The sequence below is a fragment of the Pavona decussata genome, unplaced genomic scaffold (assembly GCF_977016875.1).
Source record: "Pavona decussata unplaced genomic scaffold, jaPavDecu1.1 SCAFFOLD_40, whole genome shotgun sequence".
NCBI classification, from domain to species: Eukaryota; Metazoa; Cnidaria; class Anthozoa; order Scleractinia; family Agariciidae; genus Pavona; species Pavona decussata.
This window is the reverse complement of record NW_028145462.1, coordinates 2078287-2097965: the sequence shown is the minus strand read 5'-3', so window position 1 is coordinate 2097965 and position 19679 is coordinate 2078287. Positions and strand designations below refer to the sequence as shown.

Genomic DNA, 19679 nt, shown 5'->3' with positions numbered 1-19679 from the left:
GGCAATTTTAAAAGTTTCATACAAAAGTTTCATACCTGGGTAGCCATTGTTATCTACATCCAAATTACCAGCAAGTGAATATCCAAAAGTCTTAACATCAGTGAAATTGTCGGATGCTTCAATTATCTGTGTGTAAAAAACAAAATAAAGTAATAACAGTGGACTGTATCTAAACTACAACCAAGACCTCGGATTATGTTCGAGCAAACAACATCCTTAGGGCTAAGATGTCCGAAAAGAACTTCCATTCGATGGAGGGCAAGGGGTGCCTCTCGTCTAGAGTAGACTGGCAGTTTGATTATGAAATAGCAATGCCGCGAAAACGGGCGACAAAGCCTCCAAAAGCTTGGCAACTACAACAATGCAAAGTACTGATTCGCTAACCTGTCTGGGTGAAGTTTCGATTCCATCTTTTTTACCAAAGTAGATGTACACCACGCCCCCCTGATCTTTGCCTCCGTACGGTGCACTGATGGCCACGTCTGTTTATCAAAGAGAGCAAAAAAAGGATGATTATTCCAGAATCAAAAGAAATCGTTTAAAACACAAACTCGAATAAAACAGACTTATTGTATTTTAAACGAACGTAATTTTCCAGATTAGGAGCCAAACTACGGCCTTGTCAGAATGCCCTGAAGGAAACATACAATGACACGGTATTGCTGAAACTCCGATTTGCCGTATTTATTATTGGAAATTGACGTTCCCCTCAATTAGTTCTCAAAATTTTAGGCCTTGATGAAACAATGTTAGCCATTTTCCAGACTGATTTTCAAAAAATGAGATCAACCAAACAATCCATTCATTCGTTTATCCACCCATCCATTGGTCAGTCAGTCAGTCAGTCAGTCAGTTAGTCAGTCAGTCAGTCAGTCAGTCGGTCAGCCCGTCCGTCAGTCAGTCAGTCAGTCAGTCAGTCAGTCAGTCAGTCAACCAATCAGACAGTAAATCAGTCAATAAGTCAGTCAGCCGTCAGTCAGTCAATCAGTCAGTCGGTCGGTCAGTCGGTCGGTCAGTCAGTCAGTCAGTCAGTCAGTCAGTCGGTCAATCAGTCAGTAATTCAGTCAGTCATTTAGCCAATCAGTCACTCAGTCAGTCAGTCAATCAATCAGTCAGTCGATCAGTCGATCAGTGAGTAAATCACTCAGTTAGTCAGTCAGTAAGTCATCAATCAGTCAATCAGCTGTCAGTCACTCATAATTGTTGAGCCAGTCAGTCAATCAGTCAGTCAGTAAGTCAGTTAATCAGTCAGTCAGTCAGTCAGTCAGTCGGTCAGTCATTCAGTCAGTCAGTCAATCAGTCAGTCAGTCAGCTCATTTTAGAATTATTCGACTTGATCGGTAATTTGAAGCATGCAGCACCATCGTTCGGTTACCTGGGTAACCATCCTTGTTTAAATCTCCCGCTATGGCCATCGCGAAACCAAAAAGCGCGCGCTTGGTTTTTGGACCGACCAGGTTCAAGGATGGCACGTGGTTGAGTGTTCCAGGGGTCTGAAAACGACAACAATAGAGTCAAATTAAAAATCATGAAAGGAAATTAAGTGAAATAATGTAACTGAACCCTTCCAAGCCAACATCGCCCAGAATGCTATTGTCTTTCGCGAAATGTACTTACAGGGGCCAGTATTTCATCGCGTCTGCAGGAATAAAAATTAGCATGTCCAGAACTGGGCGGCTATGATCTGTCAACAGATTTAGCTTTGGGAATACTCAAGGGTCTTTGGAGATTTCAGCTGTTGTCAACCAAAAGTCTGGATGTGTGAAGTGAATCCCATGGCGCAATAAAGTTAACAATAGCGCACTAATTAAAGGCGAACCGCGCTTGTTACAAAATATTTTGTCAGCAAATTCGCGTGCGATAGTTTTGACTTCACTTATATAGACTCCCGTGAACTAGTGAATATATGTGTAACATGTGTAACATGTAATTATGCACTGCGGTTGAAAGGTTAAATAGAAGAAAAGATTCTTGCAGTTATATACGCATATTCATTTATTCTTCACGGGTATATTATGAACTCAGAACATGACCAGCTCCCAGTTGGCTTGATAGCTCAGTTGGTAGAGCACTGTACTGGCATCGCAGAGGTCATGGGTTCAAATCCCGTTCAAGCCTGAATTTTTGTCACGTTTTTCGCAACAGTCTGGCTGCGTATATAACTGCGTGAACCTTTTCCTATTATTATTATTATTATTATTATTATTATTATTATTATTATTATTATTATTATTATTACTTTATTTCTTTTTTATGATATAGTGAACGAATAATGAACGAATAATATTGTTGTAACTTGATGAGATTTTTTCCCCTTTTTAAAAAAAAAATTGTGCTTAAAAATAGTCTTTTTTTATCGAAAAGAATTGTAAATAAGTTTTTAATAGCTACTTTTAACCTGTAAATAACATTTTACTTGGAATATTTTAATAAAGAGATTATTATTATTATTATTATTATTATTATTATTGTTATTATTATTATTATTATTATTATTGTTATTATTATTATTATTATTATTATTATTATTATTATTATTATTATTATTATTATTATTATTTTGAGCCAGATGTGAGTCAAGTGGGATGTGTAGAGTCTATACTAACTGTCCGATGTGAGAGAGTTGACTGCTTACTTGGCCGTTGTTCATGTAGACATAAACCCTCCCCTCATCTTCACCGTGGTATGGAGCAGCGACCAACAGATCTGAATAACTAAATCAAGAATACAAGAGGCAGGTCGATAACGGTAATCTGTTTATATTTCATTAGCTTCGCCGGGGACAATACTGTGAATACAAGGTGAAAAAATAAAGGTACAAACAGGGACGCCACCTTCGCATCAGCGCGAGCCAGTAACTCTGAGCCCAGGTTAAACTAAAAAAACAGTTTGTGTTCCTCGTTAAGGGGGTTAGTTTCTTAAGAAACTGTGGTGCTGCGTCGGTGTGGAGTGGTTTATCAACAGAGTTGTTAAAGTAATTTAGCCATCTTAACGTTGGCCAAATTTTCATTATCAAGGAGTTGATAAAACCAAACATTATGGTCCTCGTTAGGCTACGGGTTAGGTGGGTGACGAAAACATGGACTCGAAAGATTGAGGGTCTTCAGGGTCGTAAGAGACTTGGGCATGTTCTGCGTTGTAACGGTTAAGAATGCCTTTAAAATCATACTTTGAAAACTCTTTACGTCCGTCTCTCTTTATAATATGCCATAATGGGGTAATTATTTGGCTTTGCATTTATAAAGTAGTAAAAAAGGAAGAAAAAGAAAAATGCACGTATAGAGCTAACTTTGGAAGATTCAGTTCATGATCATTATCTGTTTCAGCGGAAATAATGATTTACTTATCAAAAGAATTTATATCTACTACCAGTTTGTTTTATATACTTACGTTTAAAATTCAAAACACGTGACACGTCAGGTGATCAGATTGATGCAAAAAAAAAAAAAATCAAAACAAAAAAACTACGGAGTCTGCGCAAAAGAGGACATCCATTTTTTTAAAAATTTTGTTTAGTGGGAGGGGAGGGGGAGGACTAATCTTGCCGAAGATGTTGGTAGCTGTCAATCCTGTTTTATAGGAAAAACCTGGCTAAAACGTAGATCAACGTGTTTGACTAAACAATCTCAAAACGCTAATAGGACATTTTCACTATGTCGTCATTTGAATACAACTACCAAAATCATCAGGTTTTGTTTTCTCATGCTAATTTATAGAGCTATTGTTTTTTGCTCTCAACTGAGATTACAAAATTTGAATTTGAAAAGGAAAACGAAATTAATTCTGGTTGATGTAGTCAAATGGCGCAATCATGAAAATGGCCTATTACGATGATCACGATGGCGGACAGTGACGGCGACAACTGTACTTGAAAACTTCGGTTTCATTTTATCTTCAACCTTGTATGTCATAGCTTTCAAATTTTAAGGAACATAGTGCCAATTTTGAGATGTGCTTGGCATGGAGCTTCTAGCAATGTTTTAAATAGCATTCAGTTACCTGTCACTGTTTAAATCGACAGCACAAAGTGACTGGCCAAAGTTACTTCCTGGCTGAAAAGAAAAAAAAACATACATATAACTCCAGATCTATATCTAGAAAACTTCACAGCTATCAAGAAGTCTAGTTAACCCTTTCCCTACCGAGACCCACCATAGTGGGTCTTAAACTCATGACTTGGTCAGTATTTGTTCAATTACAGTGAAATTTTGTCAGCAAATTGGTCTTGGAAAGATCTTTGCATTTCAAAGGAAAAATGGTACCCTCTGATATCTATGCTGTGCCTTACCACCCCTATGGTTTGTGGAATATTTTCATCTAATGCATTTACAGACTCTCACATATCTCAGAGTGTTCTGTGCATTAAAAGCTGTAAAATAAGCTACAGTTTTGAGGTATACCTATCAAATGAGCCTATCAACGAAATTTTGTAGTTTTTTATTTTGTCGTTTTAAAACCACTTCTATCAAAGACCTGACTTCCTTCAGTTATCTTGATTTTAGAAATGAATTACACTCATCAAGACCTTTCAAACGGTATATTATATAAGCAAGCTGGGATTTTCTTTACCGTTTTGAAAAAATGCACCAAAAAACTTGGCAGGGAAAGGGTTGACGGTTTTGTGTTTAGACCAACCTGAATATTTTGAGGCAAAGGAAGTGTAAAACTCTTTTCAAGTCGGTTTTGACTTCTGAGAAAGAACGCCATAACCTGCAAAATACCACAGTAAGTTTCATGTAATAATTAATATACGGGCAGCAGTGTTTCATCGGGATTTAAAACAACGAGGCGCAGCCGAGTGGTTTTAGACCCGATGAAACACGTGCTGCGACTTTTTTGAACGGCTTCAAAAACATTCCTGGAAAAGCGTGTGTCAAGAGAGTTCATAACAGTTATGCTCTTGTGAACGTTGGTAATTGGCTTACGAGAAAAACATCACATACTAATGAGGAATGTTTTACCAGCTGATAAAACACCGCATACTAAAAAGGAGGAGGTTTATTGATATTAAGTCACTGCACGTGATGTATTATCGAACATTTGATAGGTCAATGGGCTAATGAATTATTAATGAATTTTTGAATAACCTTTTTAAAAGGGACACCCAGCGGCTCCTTTCGGTGGATATCTGTTTTGAAGGCCTTAATCATCTCAAAAACTTCGGAATTATTTTTAAAGTTTTCTTCGGCAGCTCAAAATTGCTGAACACTGGAAAACTGATCTCTCAGTTTCGTTTTCAGAGGTACAAATTAAATATGTCGTTAAAAATGTTTAAAAAAGTCAGCTGGCATTTTCGTAAAGTCAACGACAGCCCGTAAATTCGGGAAATAATGTTCCGTTTCCTAAAGCTTTCGGCGAGAACTTACATGTTCAGCTAAGCCTCCAATCAGATCAAAATGTATTAGTTTAAACAAAATGGGTCAGTTATTAAAAGGCAGTTTAGACGGTGTTTGACAAAACCACGTTCTAAGCCATTTTCAATTTTGCCAACAGTCATTTTAAGTCTGTTGATGACGGTAACAAGAAGGCTTGCATCCCAGATTAGAAAACTATCTGTCTACTTAAAACAAACCACTTATAAACAGATTTGGAGGGCCACTGATTGTCTTAAGCCGCGGGCTAAGTTAGACTTTGTTTAAATAACTGGCCCAAAATGTTTTTTTAAAGGCCTCGAACGACCTAGAACACAAGAGACAATATTTCAAGTATTTTGCTCAAATGTTCTTGTTGGGTGCCCCCGAACTTTTGAAACCCGGCTTCTAATTGCAAGATACCCCCTTCCCCCTCAGTTTGCCAAAAATCTATAACCAATAGGTATATTAAAACCAAAACAACTACTCTACATCAGAACACACGTTTAGACCATCGATATCTCGTAGTAAGTATGGTCATTGCAGTGGAGATCCCCCGATCTATGTGTATAGACCATAGAAAACTGCCATCGATTTGTTTTTTTACAATAACATGGAAAAAAACGATAGGAATTGCCTTTGGTTTCCTTTGAGAAAGCGTGCGCGTCACAGATGACGTCATTTTTGTTGTCTTTACTCTTATTGATAGTTTGCTTGTGACGTCATGGCGGCCATGTTGGTGTACAGGAACGATAAGATTTTTCTCCTGTGGCAGTTACTTTACATTTTTATGCAAACCAAGTGAACCAATTTTCTTTTGTTTTGTACACCAACATGGCGGCAATGCAAACCACCTATAGACAATAGCTACGAACCAATTAGAGCTTAGGAATTTTGCAGTTATTATAGAAAGTAACATAACATGTATGGAAATCTTGTCAATAATTCTCATAAGGTTTTTAATTTTTGTTCATCACCTTTCCATTGAGACCATCTCGTATAGAACTTTCCTTTGCATCGAGTGTTGCAGCACGTAAAGAACTTGAAACCAACTCTGCATCAAAAGAAATTAATTGATTGTTTCAGTAATAAATTAACTGTGATGGTCAAAAATATAACTTAAATTTACAGAGTACAAGAGAAAGAACACTCAACAAGATTGTTTGTTTGTTTATTTTTGCAATTTCCATCAATTTGAATGATTTATAAAGGATATTACACGTCGGCTTGAAGATGTGAACTTTATTTTCGAGTGGTAAGAGCAATATTCCACAAGCGATCACAGCGAGTGAGTAAAACATTGTTTTTTAACACGAGAAAATAAAATTCATACCTTCAAGCCACCTTGTAGTTTTGTTTTTATTATATAGACAAATCTACCGCTAGCTAGTTTTCACCGACTGCTTGCATAAACAACGACATCAATATCCTCACTAGTAAGGATATGGAAAATACGGCACTCGGACCCTAGATGTAGTTTCGAATGAATTTTTCGAGTGGTGTATTTTCCAGTAAAACACTCGCGTCTACCAGAAAAAGTACCCGCTTAAAGGGGAAGTATCATGGGGTTTTTGATATCTTAAAAATGATGAAATAAGACCTTTAATCACCTGCCAAATAATTCTAGAATGACGAGAGGAACGAAATCAACTCAATTCTTGAAAGAAACAACTTGTGATCTGTTCTAGCGCATTTTGGAAACAAAAATGCGAGAACTTGGAAAACATTAGCCTAATATTTTTCAAGTTTCAATCCAAACCGGCCTACCCTGTCTCTGGCCAGAGGCACTAATCGACAGTTTTATTGTACTGGGGTGATAATTTTTAATAAACTTGACAATTATTTCGTTGTTTCTGCTAACAGTCAAACATTTTTGAGTTTTGAAATGACAGCAAATTTTCGTGATACTTCCCCTTTAAACACGGAGCGATCCAATAAAAGGGAAGGACACGCCCCCTTTGAAGTGCTTTATTTGTTGGCTTCCTAACGGATCAGTATAATGGTGGATGACGTCGGTAACGGTCTATGGAAGGCGGAATGGTGCAAAATTCAAGGAATCAAAATCGCGTCCAACATCAACAACCAATCTGCAGTTCAACATTTTCTTTCTAGATCAACAATAAAATCCGTCCAACTTCAACGGCAAATACAATAACCAACAACGAAAGTAAGTCAACACCAACAACAATTCCTCTCGTCTTCAACAACGAATCACCTTCAAACCCAACATCGAACAGTGTCTCAACTTCAACAACACAAAATTCGTTCAACAATTTGGGGACGAGCGACTGGCTATGGTCGGGGGAGGTTGGGACCGAAAAAATCCATCGCTGGGAAATAGAAGATGGCGGCCGGCGGAGCTAGCGCCGGCTAGCCATAGTATCGGATGGGACTTGTTTTTTATAGATTTGGAACAGCTAGTCTTAGATTATGAGCAATTGAAAGCGTCAAACCTTACTACAAACTATTCCTTAGACGAAACTCTTCTTGAAAGGTTTGAAAATGTTGTCCAAGCTTTACGAAACGTGTTTCTTCATGTCCATCATTCACATTCAGTTGCTGCTATATTGTCAGAAATTGCACACAATCTCCAGCTAATGTACTGGGACTTTATTCGTCATGGTGATTTTCCTTGTCGCTCGAGATGCTCTCAAGTAGCAGTTTTATCATTTAATTTACCAGAAAGTGTTAAAACCGGGCATCCAGGAAGACCCAAGTTTGATATACATGAGGAAACTCTAATTGAGCTGAGGTCACTGGGCTTTAACTGGAATGAAATTGCTCGAATGTTATTGGTATCACGCTGGACAATTCAGCGCAGAGTGGCTGAGTTTGGACTAGAGCATTTGTCAAAATTTGACGAAATTAGTGATGATGAGGTGGACCAAAAAGTTAGGAACTTTATGCAAGAACATGGTTGCTTTGTTGGATCATCCATGATTCGTGGATATTTTCGCTCTCAGGGAATCAGAATCCAGCGAGATTGCATTCGTAAGAGTCTAGCAAGAATTGATCCAAGAAATGCAAAAATTCGATGGGCCATTACCATCTCTCGACGTGCATACTGTGTGCCTGGCCCAAACAGCTTGTGGCACCTAGATGGCCATCATTCTCTGGTATCTTGGGGATTTGTTATACATGGAGCTATTGATGGCTATTCACGTTTAATCACTTATCTTCACTGCTCAAGCAATAATCGCAGTGAGACAGTGAAAGAATTGTTCGTAGATGCCATCCAGTCATTTGGCGTTCCGTCAAGGGTCCGGACAGATCAAGGTGGGGAAAATGTTGGTGTCTGGCAAGAAATGGAACAAAGAAGAGGCCCAAACAGGGGAAGCTACTTGGCAGGCACATCAACCCACAACCAGAGAATCGAACGGCTTTGGCGGGATGTCTTTCGTTGTGTGGCCCACATTTCTTACTACACATTCCAGGTAATGGAAGAGAATGGTTTATTGAATATGGATAACCCAATTCATAAATCTGCTCTGCATTATGTGTTTCTACCCCGTATAAACAGAGCTATTACAAGTTTTAAAACAGCATGGAATAACCATCCTCGTAGAACTGAGCACAACTGGAGCCCACAGAGAATCTGGTCCAATGGTATGGTTGATATCAGAAACCGTACTTTGACTGCGGTAGCAGAAATCGCTGAGGCAAAGCCAGCTGTTGATGATTTAGAGTGGTATGGATTTGATCCAGCTGCACCTACACCAATGGATGAAGAATTACCCACAGTGGAAGTTGATGATGCCACTCTACTTTCAGATCGTATCTTAGACCAGCTATGTACTATGGTTAATCCACTACAAGAATCAAATCGTTATGGAATTGATATATACACACATTGCCTTACTACTCTTCAAGGTCTAGTTACTAATGAGTAATGTACACAGAGAAAGACTGAACATTTGGGGGTCAGAAATTCCAATATGGGCCCTGCCAAGCAAAAGGGACCTTTCACTGTATGTAAACTTTCAGCAACATTATTTATCAAAATTTTGCATGACATCCTGGAGATTTGTTCATCTGAATAATCAAATTTTGTGAAGGACTTTTACACTATTTGGTCGGAATAATGAATTTCTGTAATTAGGTCCATTCTCAATTGGCAGGGTTTATATTTAATCTTAGGTACATGACCAAACAAAGCTTATCCTGTGGTTGACCACTACAGTAAAAACCTGCCAACAAGAATCTAGAATTTTAGCCTAGAAAGGTTCTTATAGTATTGGTTTTTACAGGGAAATGAGGGATCAAAATCGACAATTTTAGCCTAAAAAGGTTCTGATATCTAGGTTGTTATCTGTGGGTTTTAATGTCTTTTTGGTAATATACAGTACAGTACTAGTACAGGACCTCCTCCCCTTCTCTCAGAGATGTTGGTCAGTTAGGTTGTATCTTAGCAATCTGTGTACAACAGCCCCCCTCTCATTTGCCCCTCCTCGCCCATACTGCCTTCATTGTGCTTGGATTCAGAGAATAATGGACCATAGAAAGGAAGCTACTAATTGAACAGTACATGTTGGTAAATTTCTCACATGTTTATTACCTACTTGTTACAGCTGTTCATGGACTACGGACCAATAGTAAACAGATTGCTTTGGGTTTCCAAAGCATTGTAGGCATGCTAACAGAATTTGAACAAATGCATACATGTAATGCTTGAATATGAAAATATTATTTTACTTAACTCTCTGGATTGGAGTGCAGGTATCAGAACCATGAAACTCTACTAAATCAAAATAGCACTATTTCTATTCTGTGCTTTTGTTAGCTGTAAATATTTAAGAGTATTTCATGTGTCTAATGTCTGCACTCTAGCTTCTAAATGCTTTCCTGAGTGTTCTGTTGTGTTTACAAATACGCTTTAACTAAAATCACATTGTTTGTTTTGTACTAAACAGTTGTGTTCAACTCAACATGAAAATTTTACAAGAGAGTCCACAATATGCCCACAAACTCTGATTCCCACTTAAGTTTTTCTTGGACTCCTGAATTCTAAAATAGCTAAGAATTCCTGAATATCTAACGTTGGATTTTAACGTCCCGAATCTTGTCTCACCAGAAGCTTATATGTTGTAAAGTGGAGTAGAAATTAAGTAAAATCCCACATTTTACATTCCTTAAACCTATTGTGTACCCTCCAAGAACTTACAATTTTCATAATGTCAATTTAGCAAATGTATCTTCGAATGTATCTTATTCTGTTTCTTAGTTTAAAATTTCAACCTTTGTCTTGTAAAATAAATGTTGCTCTGATTTTAATGTCAACTATTGAATTACAGGGGAAGGTCCCCATGGTTGCACTCCAAAATGATTGGGAGGTGCAAATTTGTGGTAAATAAATTATAATCCCCCAAACTCCCCCAGGCTTGAAGGAAAACCTGAAAAATCTCGTCACCAAAAGATTTAGATGAAAAAAATATCACAATCAAAATTGGATCTGCAAAAAGTCAATGATAGATTAAGGGGGAAACAAAGATGACCCAAGTGAAAGATATTAAGTGTTCCTTGTGCAAAAGAGAATTCAAGTGGAAAGCGGCAGGGATATTTTTACTGTAGAACTTTCACCCGGACTTTTGTGTAGCCTATATGTTTGAGTGGTCATTGAGTCATCGGTGATTGCAAACAGTGCGATGCAAATAAATCAGAAAATAATAGTTATTTTAATATCTGCCTCTTTTCTTACACAATGCCCCTGTCAAATATCTATTTCTTTACGTATTGAAGCACTCGTTTACTGCCAATTCTCCATTGTTTTCAATAAAAAAACAAATTTCCTTGTAAAATAAAACTACTCCAGAGAATTCACAGCAAAAATTTCCTACTCCACACCCTTAAAAAACATGGCAGATTCCAAATCCCCCAATGTATCACACCTCCTGTGGTTTCAAACCTGGTGTACCCCTTTCGGGGGAAGGTCCACCATGACCCTGACAATGAATATGTCAAAGGGTTACTTGAAATGTGAATGCTGAAAAGAACTTTACTTGGGGATTCTTGCATATACTGCAGTCATTCTATTTAAAGTGTAAAGAATGATTAGCAAGAGTTCAACAGTTATTACGCAGAATACATCCTCAAGAGCATTTTTTTTTTAAATGAGGAAATGCCAGCAGATTACTAAATGTTCAAAGCTACATTACGAGGGGGGTACACAGAACATGTCAACTGCTGTGATAAATGCAATGCCAACCAGATAAACTGTGTTACATGTAATATAGCAGCAACTGAATGTGAATGATGGACATGAGGAAGCACGTTTCGTAAAGCTTGGACAACATTTTCAAACCTTTCAAGAAGAGTTTCGTCTAAGGAATAGTTTGTAGTAAGGTTTGACGCTTTCAATTGCTCATAATCTAAGACTAGCTGTTCCAAATCTATAAAAAACAAGTCCCATCCGATACTATGGCTAGCAGCGCTAGCTCCGCCGGCCGCCATCTTCTATTTCCCAGCGATGGATTTTTTCGGTCCCAACCTCCCCCGACCATAGCCAGTCGCTCGTCCCCAAATTGTTGAACGAATTTTGTGTTGTTGAAGTTGAGACACTGTTCGATGTTGGTTTTGAAGGTGATTCGTTGTTGAAGACGAGAGGAATTGTTGTTGGTGTTGACTTACTTTCGTTGTTGGTTATGGTATTTGCCGTTGAAGTTGGACGGATTTTATTGTTGATCTAGAAAGAAAATGTTGAACTGCAGATTGGTTGTTGATGTTGGACGCGATTTTGATTCCTTGAATTTTGCACCATTCCGCCTTCCATAACGGTCGAGGAAAAAAGAGAGAAGAACTATCGTTTGTAAAATCGAAGAGGGAATCGATTTATCAATAAAAATAAGCTAAACGCTAACTATATATCGCGCAAAACACCAGAAATTAGCGAGATTAATGATAATAACGGAAATAATCAAGTTTCGTTGCCGCAATCGAAAGGTTATACGAACTTTAATCCTCGAAATTCGAAATCCTTCTACCAAATATACAGTACAAAGATCGAAACCATTATAAACTGAAGCCTGCGACGAACTGGACATCTGTATCCCTCCATCTGAACTTGCCGATAACCAAAACGAGTCTGTGTTGTTCGCCAAAACTGGCGGGATTTTCAAAATTTGGCAGATGTTTTCCGCTAAACGGCCGCTCGAGTCGTCTTGTTGGGTTCAAGTTCATTACCGCTTGTGTATCTATCGCGGATCACGTTCGTGAAAACTAACTCTACTAATCCGCTGCAGGTGGCAGTAAAAAATTCTAAACTTCAATGCACAAGTCAAAAATAAAAACATCTAAACACATTTCGTACGTGATCATGCATATTTGCATAATTTGCTAATTCAAAAAATCACCAAAGATATAAACAAAACACGACCTGATGTTGTTCTCATGTATCTTTTTAATATGGATGAAATGATAATGGCAATGGCTCTCACATCAATATTAAAATTAGCCAGTACTAAATATATTCTAAGTTTATACAGTAAGCAATAGAGAGGCCAACTTCAAAAAGATTGCCAGCTCCGTCGTCTTGCGTGCGATCGCTCGCCGCTTGAGACACTTCACTTTCCTCCTCTGTGTCCCGCTCCGTTGTTTCTTCTAGGCTTCGCTTCCACGACTTTGTCTTTACTTAGCTCTCCCCCGCTAAACTACACAAAGGATCGAAGCGATTCCATCTCGGAAGCCGGTTTCAGAAGAACAACCTATTTCGAGACAGAGTTTGTTTACGAACTTTATCCTAATCATTTTGGAAATATCTCGAAAGGATAAGATTTTACCAGCCGATAAATGAATTTCCGATCTCAAAATTGACGGATAACTTAACTTTCTAAATTCTTCTCCTGTAGCTGTATTCGTTGGATTGATTTTGAACATAATAATTCGAACTAAAACAGCTTTTTCGCCGACTCGTCACGTCCTTTCGAATCGAAGTTGCGGGAACTTGAACGTGCTAAAATAAGACCTTTGGTAATCAACCAATCCGATACGCGCGTTTGGGATTTTTGATTGACAGTCTGAACTGTTCAGCCTGGTCTTATAGGATCGCTCCGTGTTTAAGAGAGGTGTCCGCTTATAGGAGGTTAAAAATGTAGTGTTTGTATGTAGCTGAGAACACGACCAAGTGTCTGCTTGCGAGAGGTGTCCACCTACGGGAAGTGTCCGTTAGCGGAGGTTAGACTGTAGTGGGTATCTGGGGGACAGCTTCAATAATTATAGTTATCAACTGTATGAAGAATCATGTTTAATCAACGTATCTGCTCTGAGCAGATAAAGATGACCTGCATGAAATACAGTACACGCGACGTTATGGCTTCTTTTTTGAGTTATCATTTCATGGTAAATTGTCCTTCTTGTTTGATGCTTAGATTTTTTATGAAGTTTCATTACACTCCAAAAATTCATACCTTCTCTGTCTGGTGATCTAAACCTTCCTATGGCAACGGCATATCCTAGAATAGATAATATCACAACAAAAACAAAAAGAAGGCATTTTAAAAAAAATGTTTGTCTCTAAATCCTAATTACTCGAAATATCAGAGCAAACTGAGGAAATTGTCTTAGTTTTGGAGATCAATTCAACAATAAATATAGTTTGAAAGTTTGCAATGTAACTCTTGGGGGTTTGTTTGGAGGAAGGGGGTTGGGGGTGTCAAACTCACAGTGGACTTTTGAGTGGGGGTTTGTCACTGTGCCTCTGAATCCTTAACCCTATACCAGACCATATTCAGCCACATTTTGCCACCTTGTTATAGGCTAATTACCACAATCCCCACCCTATGCTTAGCCTGCGTGCAAACGTCTCCAATTCCCTTACCTGGGTGAGGGGGGTGGGGGGGGGGGGGGGGGCAGCTGTACACAGGCTACCCTATGTTAGGCCTAGGCTTGTTATTTTTCAGAAATTTTGGGTTCTGTTCCAGAATTCGACTGTTTAAATTTCTCTTAATGAGAACCTATTCAAGACCAAAATTCAGACTATAGGAGATTGCAGGGATTACACTACGACAAAGGGCTTATTTATTTAGGCCGATGTTTCAACGAGCAACTTTTAAACTTCTCTTGTGTTACCCAGTAGAAAGATCGGGAGAGCGAATTCAATTCCAGATGGAAGTCTCTTCTACAAACGCGATTCACTTTGTTGCTTTTAAAAATCTCATACTCACCCATAGCAAAGCTTGAAGCACGCGCGTTAAAATCAATATCTTGTACCTTCCTATTTGCCTTAGCCGTGATGAGAAATGATGGTGATTCAGTTTCGTATAAACCAATAGAACCTGTTTGTAATTAAAGGAATAAAGGAACAATTAATCAGAGCCATCAGTTCATTTCATATCTTGTGTATGCAGGGCGGGGGGGGGGGGGGGGGGGGGGGTGGGATTATGAGCTTTTCTTGAAATTTATTGGGCATTTCCCAGAATACCTTTCGGTATTGTCGCGTACGCTTTTACGCTCTTTTTGGACAACCTTTGTCGAAACAGTTGTATGTAACAACTCTGTAACGAGGAAGCCTTATTGCATAAACCCTATGTTTCTCCTAAGGCTTCCTAAGTAGCTGATGGAAAAATCGTGTATAAATAAAGTTATCCTATCCTATCCTTTCCTATCCTCGCCACTTTCTCTGTGATATATAATTTTTGTACTCTTATTTTGCTTTTTTTGTAACGTGTGTGGTGAAATAAACAAACGAACAAAAACTTTCAAAAGTACGTTGTAACGCAAGCAGTCCATCTTAGCGGTCCGTATAGCAAAAAATTCGGACCGCTCAGGGAGCCAATCAGAATGCTCCTTTTCAGCGCGAACCAGTTCAGTCCTATAATAAATAAAAATTAATGCACCAGTACCATTCGCTGAAAAAAAACCAGGCAATCCCATTAAGAAAGTTTGACCAAAGCTTCCTCGTGATGTTGCACCACTGAATCCTGCTTGGCAAATTCCACCTTGTGTTGTCTTGTAAGCGGGATTATCTTTATGTAACGTAGCATCTAAAATATTAATAACAAAGTAGAAATAATTAAATAAGTAAACAATTCAAGGATGATTACAGAGAGTAAGAGTAACTAGAAATCGTAAACATTTAAATATGAGTTTCTCTGGTTATTTTAAACAGTCTAACCCTAAAGATGGAAAAATTGGGAATATTCAAACATAAATGCAGTAGATGTGTAATAAAAAGTATGAACACCAAACTTAGAAAAGAATTATTTAACTTCAAAAAAGGTAGAAACAGATAATTCTTAAAAAGCCACTCTGGTCACCTTCAGTGTTGCGAAAATTCAAGGTTACCTTAAGCTTTTGCTTTTGCTGTTGTATGAAGATGGGCAAAACTTGTCCGTTTTACAAACATATGCATGTATAATATTTTATACAATATCGCTATAGCTGGTTTTGAAACTTTTTCTTTTTTGGTTATGAGCCCCGTTAGATGTAAGCCCCTTCGTTTAAAAGCCCTTCAGAACTCATTAATAATTCATAAGCCCATTGACCTATCAAATGGTCGATAAAACATCACGTGCAGTGGTTTTAAAACCCGATAAAACCTCCTCGTTATTAGTATGCGGTGTTAAATGTTTCACAAAAACTCTATGGACACAGGCTTTTCCAGGAATGTTTTTGAAGCCGTTTAAAAAGCCGCAGCACGTGTTCTATTGGGTTTGAAACCGATCGGCTGCGCTAAAACACTGCTGCTCGTGTTTAAACATTATTTTGTAATTGAAGTGCCCTTATCCCACGCACCCACAGACTACAGAGTACAAGATACATACCTTTATCATAACATGGCTCAAATGCTTCAGACCGGGCGAGACCATTCAGATCATTTTCAACAACAAAGCATTTCCCCAAAAGTAATCGCTCTCTGTCCTCAGGGTTAGACCACGCCAAACTCCATTTGCTGTACCTTGGAGCGCAGACCTAAAGATATAATTATTTTGGCATCCATTATCATATTACTTGATTAATTTGTAGACTCCAGTATCATGGGAATTTCAAAGTTTGATATAGGAAAATCCATCAACCTTGTTGGAAAGAGGACCTTAAAAATAGTAATGTCCATATTTGAGCGTCTTGTCTTCTGTTAACCCTGAGGATCTTCCAGGCGTTTGCATGGAGACGGGCAATTGTGCCGTCCCAACACAAACCATACAAACGTCTGTTAAAATGCCTTGAATTTACCAAACTGCAAATTCGCTATTTTAAAAGACAAGATTTAATCTTGACCACATTTTACTAAATTTTTAAGCCTGTTCTTTCCAGCAGTGTCGACGCATACTTTTAGTTATCTCGCCTACATCAAAATTTCAAATTACTACATGCACAGTGTCATTTGCTGTCTCATTTTTATCAATGATATTGTATCGGAGGTGTTCATGAAGTACTTTATCAAGCTGTTACTTCATGGTCATCATGCAGTGATTCTCTGTGGACAAGAATTGCGTGATAACATAAATTCTGGCTGCGTGGGTTAGTAGGGTAGGAGGAGGGGAATGCTCTTTTATATATGGGGGCTTATTTACAGGTATATGGTCAAAGTAATATGTGTGTGGCAGTCAAGAGTATGGTTAAGAATTGGTTCATGCTTAGCGTGCGTATATCGAGTTATGGATGCACGCGGGAAGTTTGGAGAGTACGAGAGAAGCGTAAGAGTTGCTCGAGGCGTAGCCGAGAGCAACTCTAGCTTCTTTAGCTCTAGCTTCTCTAGCTACTCTAGCAAGGGGTGGTTGAAAAGATATTTTAGGACATCTAAACTAGGGTACAAAAATTGTGAAGTTTTATGCGGAATTACTGGTTCAAGAGAAAAATTATTTGGAGGAATACCCCGTTAGGTTGTTTGTTCCCTTTCATGTACAGGAAGGGGAAGGGGACTCAAGTTCAGTGGCACTCACCATCAATTGTCCATCGTCTTGTGAAGGTGAAGTTGCCAGTGTTGCCCCTAGCCATTGTCCAGTCTTCTGCTCTTTATCTTCAGACTGGCCTCCCGAAGAACGCTTTTCAGGGGCTGTTCAGTGGAATAATAAACATTCTGTCGTTTCAATGCTGACTGCAGTTTGGTTTTACAACCATTTCTTTCCTTAATATTGCTATCACGTGGGAAATGAATTTCAAGGGGCGCTCTTGTAAGTGTGAACATGCATGCGAGCATCAAATTTGCCTCGTGTTTCAGCTGTTGAATGCACATGCTACCTTATGAGTTTAGACATAAGTCGTTTTGAAAAACATTGGAAACAAACTTCTAAATTTCACGAAAATCAATGTAAGTAAAAAAGTAAGACATCATTGCATCTCTAAAACTTTAAAATTTTGCTAGCAAATAGTGACTGTAGATCTCTTGGATTCATGCCCAATATAAAAAGGTATCAACACTGATCCAAACGAGCCACCTTAAGTTCTTTTCCTTTCACACACAAGGAGAAATAATGCAAACAGTTGGTAAAGATTAAAAAAAATAATAATAATAATAATAATAATAAATAAAAAGAGTTAAAAGGATGGCATACTGCGTCTTGCAGTGAACTTTTATCGATTATGCGTTTCTTTTTAAATATTACTGAGCGTATGCGAATCATATAGTCAACCTCGTAGATCGTTTTGTGTCTGTTTTGATAATCTTTTCGAACAACTGTGTTATTACAAACTCTTTGACAAGTTAGCGGTGAACGAAATGATATATCGGCTAAACTGTTACAGTTATTGTCCGTGGCACTTAAAAAAATAAATAAATAAAGAGTAAAAAGGATGGCATACTGCGTCTTGCAGTGCCTTTGGAAGCGAGTCACTGACTAAGTCAGTATCCTACAGATTTAGGCAAGTGAAACGAGGATACGTTTAAACCGAAACGCTCCAATGGAGGTTATGAAAGCGTCCCTCGACCGTGCGCGAGGCATCGGGAGTGACTAGATATAGAAACTTTGGGTTGGCATTGGTGTCCTAGAGCGGTACCTAACCAAAGCTGTTACGGATATCACCAGATCAGCCCCGAAGGCGATGCGATGGAGATATTCGTAATAGCACCCTACGCTTCCAGTATGTTGCTTGTGCTTGGTGCCTATATATAAGGCTTTGTGCCGTGTTTCTGACAGTTGTGGGACGAGGAATTTTGATTTTTCTTTGAATTGGACCATTTTCTTGCTATAACGTACGGAATCACTACTTTTAAAACAAATTTGGTTTTGTCGGCGTAATTTCCTTTTTCCGAGCGATTTAAGATCTAACATTGCATTTGCGCATGCGCGATACATATTTGTAAATATTTCGCATTCTCGCTGTACGATTGTTAATTTTTTCGGTCAAATTATTAGTCTTTTAAAATTGTCTTTCCCTTCTTTCTTTTCCTTAATAACCTTGGCTATTGCCAATATAATATACACATGCGTGAAAGTCTTAAAACGTTTGTACTTCCTTTCAGTCTTCTTTAACTTTTCTTTTGTATGGCGAGGCTAATGAATAAAGTAATATAGTTCCTTTGGGATTCCTCAAAGTAGCCCTTCTGTTGACTGTGGCACCTTATAGAAGACCTATTGCAACTTAAATCCCGGGAGTTAACACGGACGATATCAAATCGCACTAAATAATCGCTCAATTTAAAGATCGCTTAATTAGGCTGCAGTTACCGGCTGGTAGTTTTATGTTTATTTCTTTGGATTATTTTAAATTGTTTTGTACTACAAGTTAGTTTTTGTTTTAAGCTGTGTGATCTCTTGTCTCGCTTCTACCTGTCGGCTTTAATTTCGTAAATTCAATTCACCGAGACTGCAAAGTTCGGAACTAAACTCCTGACCATTGTAGTCGAATTCTGTGTCGAACATGTAACTGACAGGAAATGCTAGCATGCCGTATAATCCGTATAATTGCTCTTCTAGTTTTTGACGGTATTTTAAATTATTTTCGTTAGTTCTGTTTTCCAATGATTCAAACACAACGGAGTGAACTCTTGATTAACTATTGCAGAAATGCGACTGTTTAAATTCGTATTCCTGCTAAACTTAATTGAAACAATGCAATTTTAAAACATGCTTAAAATAAAACGTCAAGTGAATAGTTTCCAATAATTTTTTTTTAACACCACTGAACTTTTATCGATTATGCGTTTCTTTTTAAATATTACTGAGCGTATGCGAATCATATAGTCAACCTCGTAGATCGTTTTGTGTCTGTTTTGATAATCTTTTCGAACAACTGTGTTATTACAAACTCTTTGACAAGTTAGCGGTGAACGAAATGATATATCGGCTAAACTGTTACAGTTATTGTCCGTGGCACTTAAAAAAATAAATAAATAAAGAGTAAAAAGGATGGCATACTGCGTCTTGTAGTGCCTTTGGAAGCGAGTCACTGGCTAAG

General features: G+C 38.2%; 2 protein-coding genes across 4 annotated transcripts in view; one reads left to right on the top strand and one right to left on the bottom strand.

Moving 5' to 3' along the window:
* Window positions 1–19679, bottom strand: part of LOC146483159 (integrin alpha-V-like) — a 99695-nt gene that overhangs the window by 74304 nt on the left and 5712 nt on the right. For 2 of the 3 annotated variants that reach the window (XM_085106353.1, XM_085106352.1), the window contains exons 3-14: window positions 17225–17337; window positions 16106–16253; window positions 15185–15325; window positions 14507–14617; window positions 13751–13795; window positions 6329–6405; window positions 4636–4710; window positions 4000–4052; window positions 2636–2714; window positions 1376–1493; window positions 385–482; window positions 36–126 (exon numbers count right to left, since the gene is read on the bottom strand). In XM_085106353.1, coding sequence (XP_084962479.1) covers window positions 36–126; window positions 385–482; window positions 1376–1493; window positions 2636–2714; window positions 4000–4052; window positions 4636–4710; window positions 6329–6405; window positions 13751–13795; window positions 14507–14617; window positions 15185–15325; window positions 16106–16253; window positions 17225–17337 — 1149 coding nt within the window. The remainder of the gene's footprint in view (window positions 1–35; window positions 127–384; window positions 483–1375; window positions 1494–2635; window positions 2715–3999; window positions 4053–4635; window positions 4711–6328; window positions 6406–13750; window positions 13796–14506; window positions 14618–15184; window positions 15326–16105; window positions 16254–17224; window positions 17338–19679) is intronic. The other variant, XM_085106354.1, reaches the window with a different exon arrangement.
* Window positions 7646–9611, top strand: LOC146483160 (uncharacterized). Its single transcript, XM_085106188.1, has one exon. It carries the CDS (start codon window positions 7646–7648, stop codon window positions 9239–9241), a length of 1596 nt encoding a protein of 531 aa, XP_084962314.1. The 3' UTR covers window positions 9242–9611.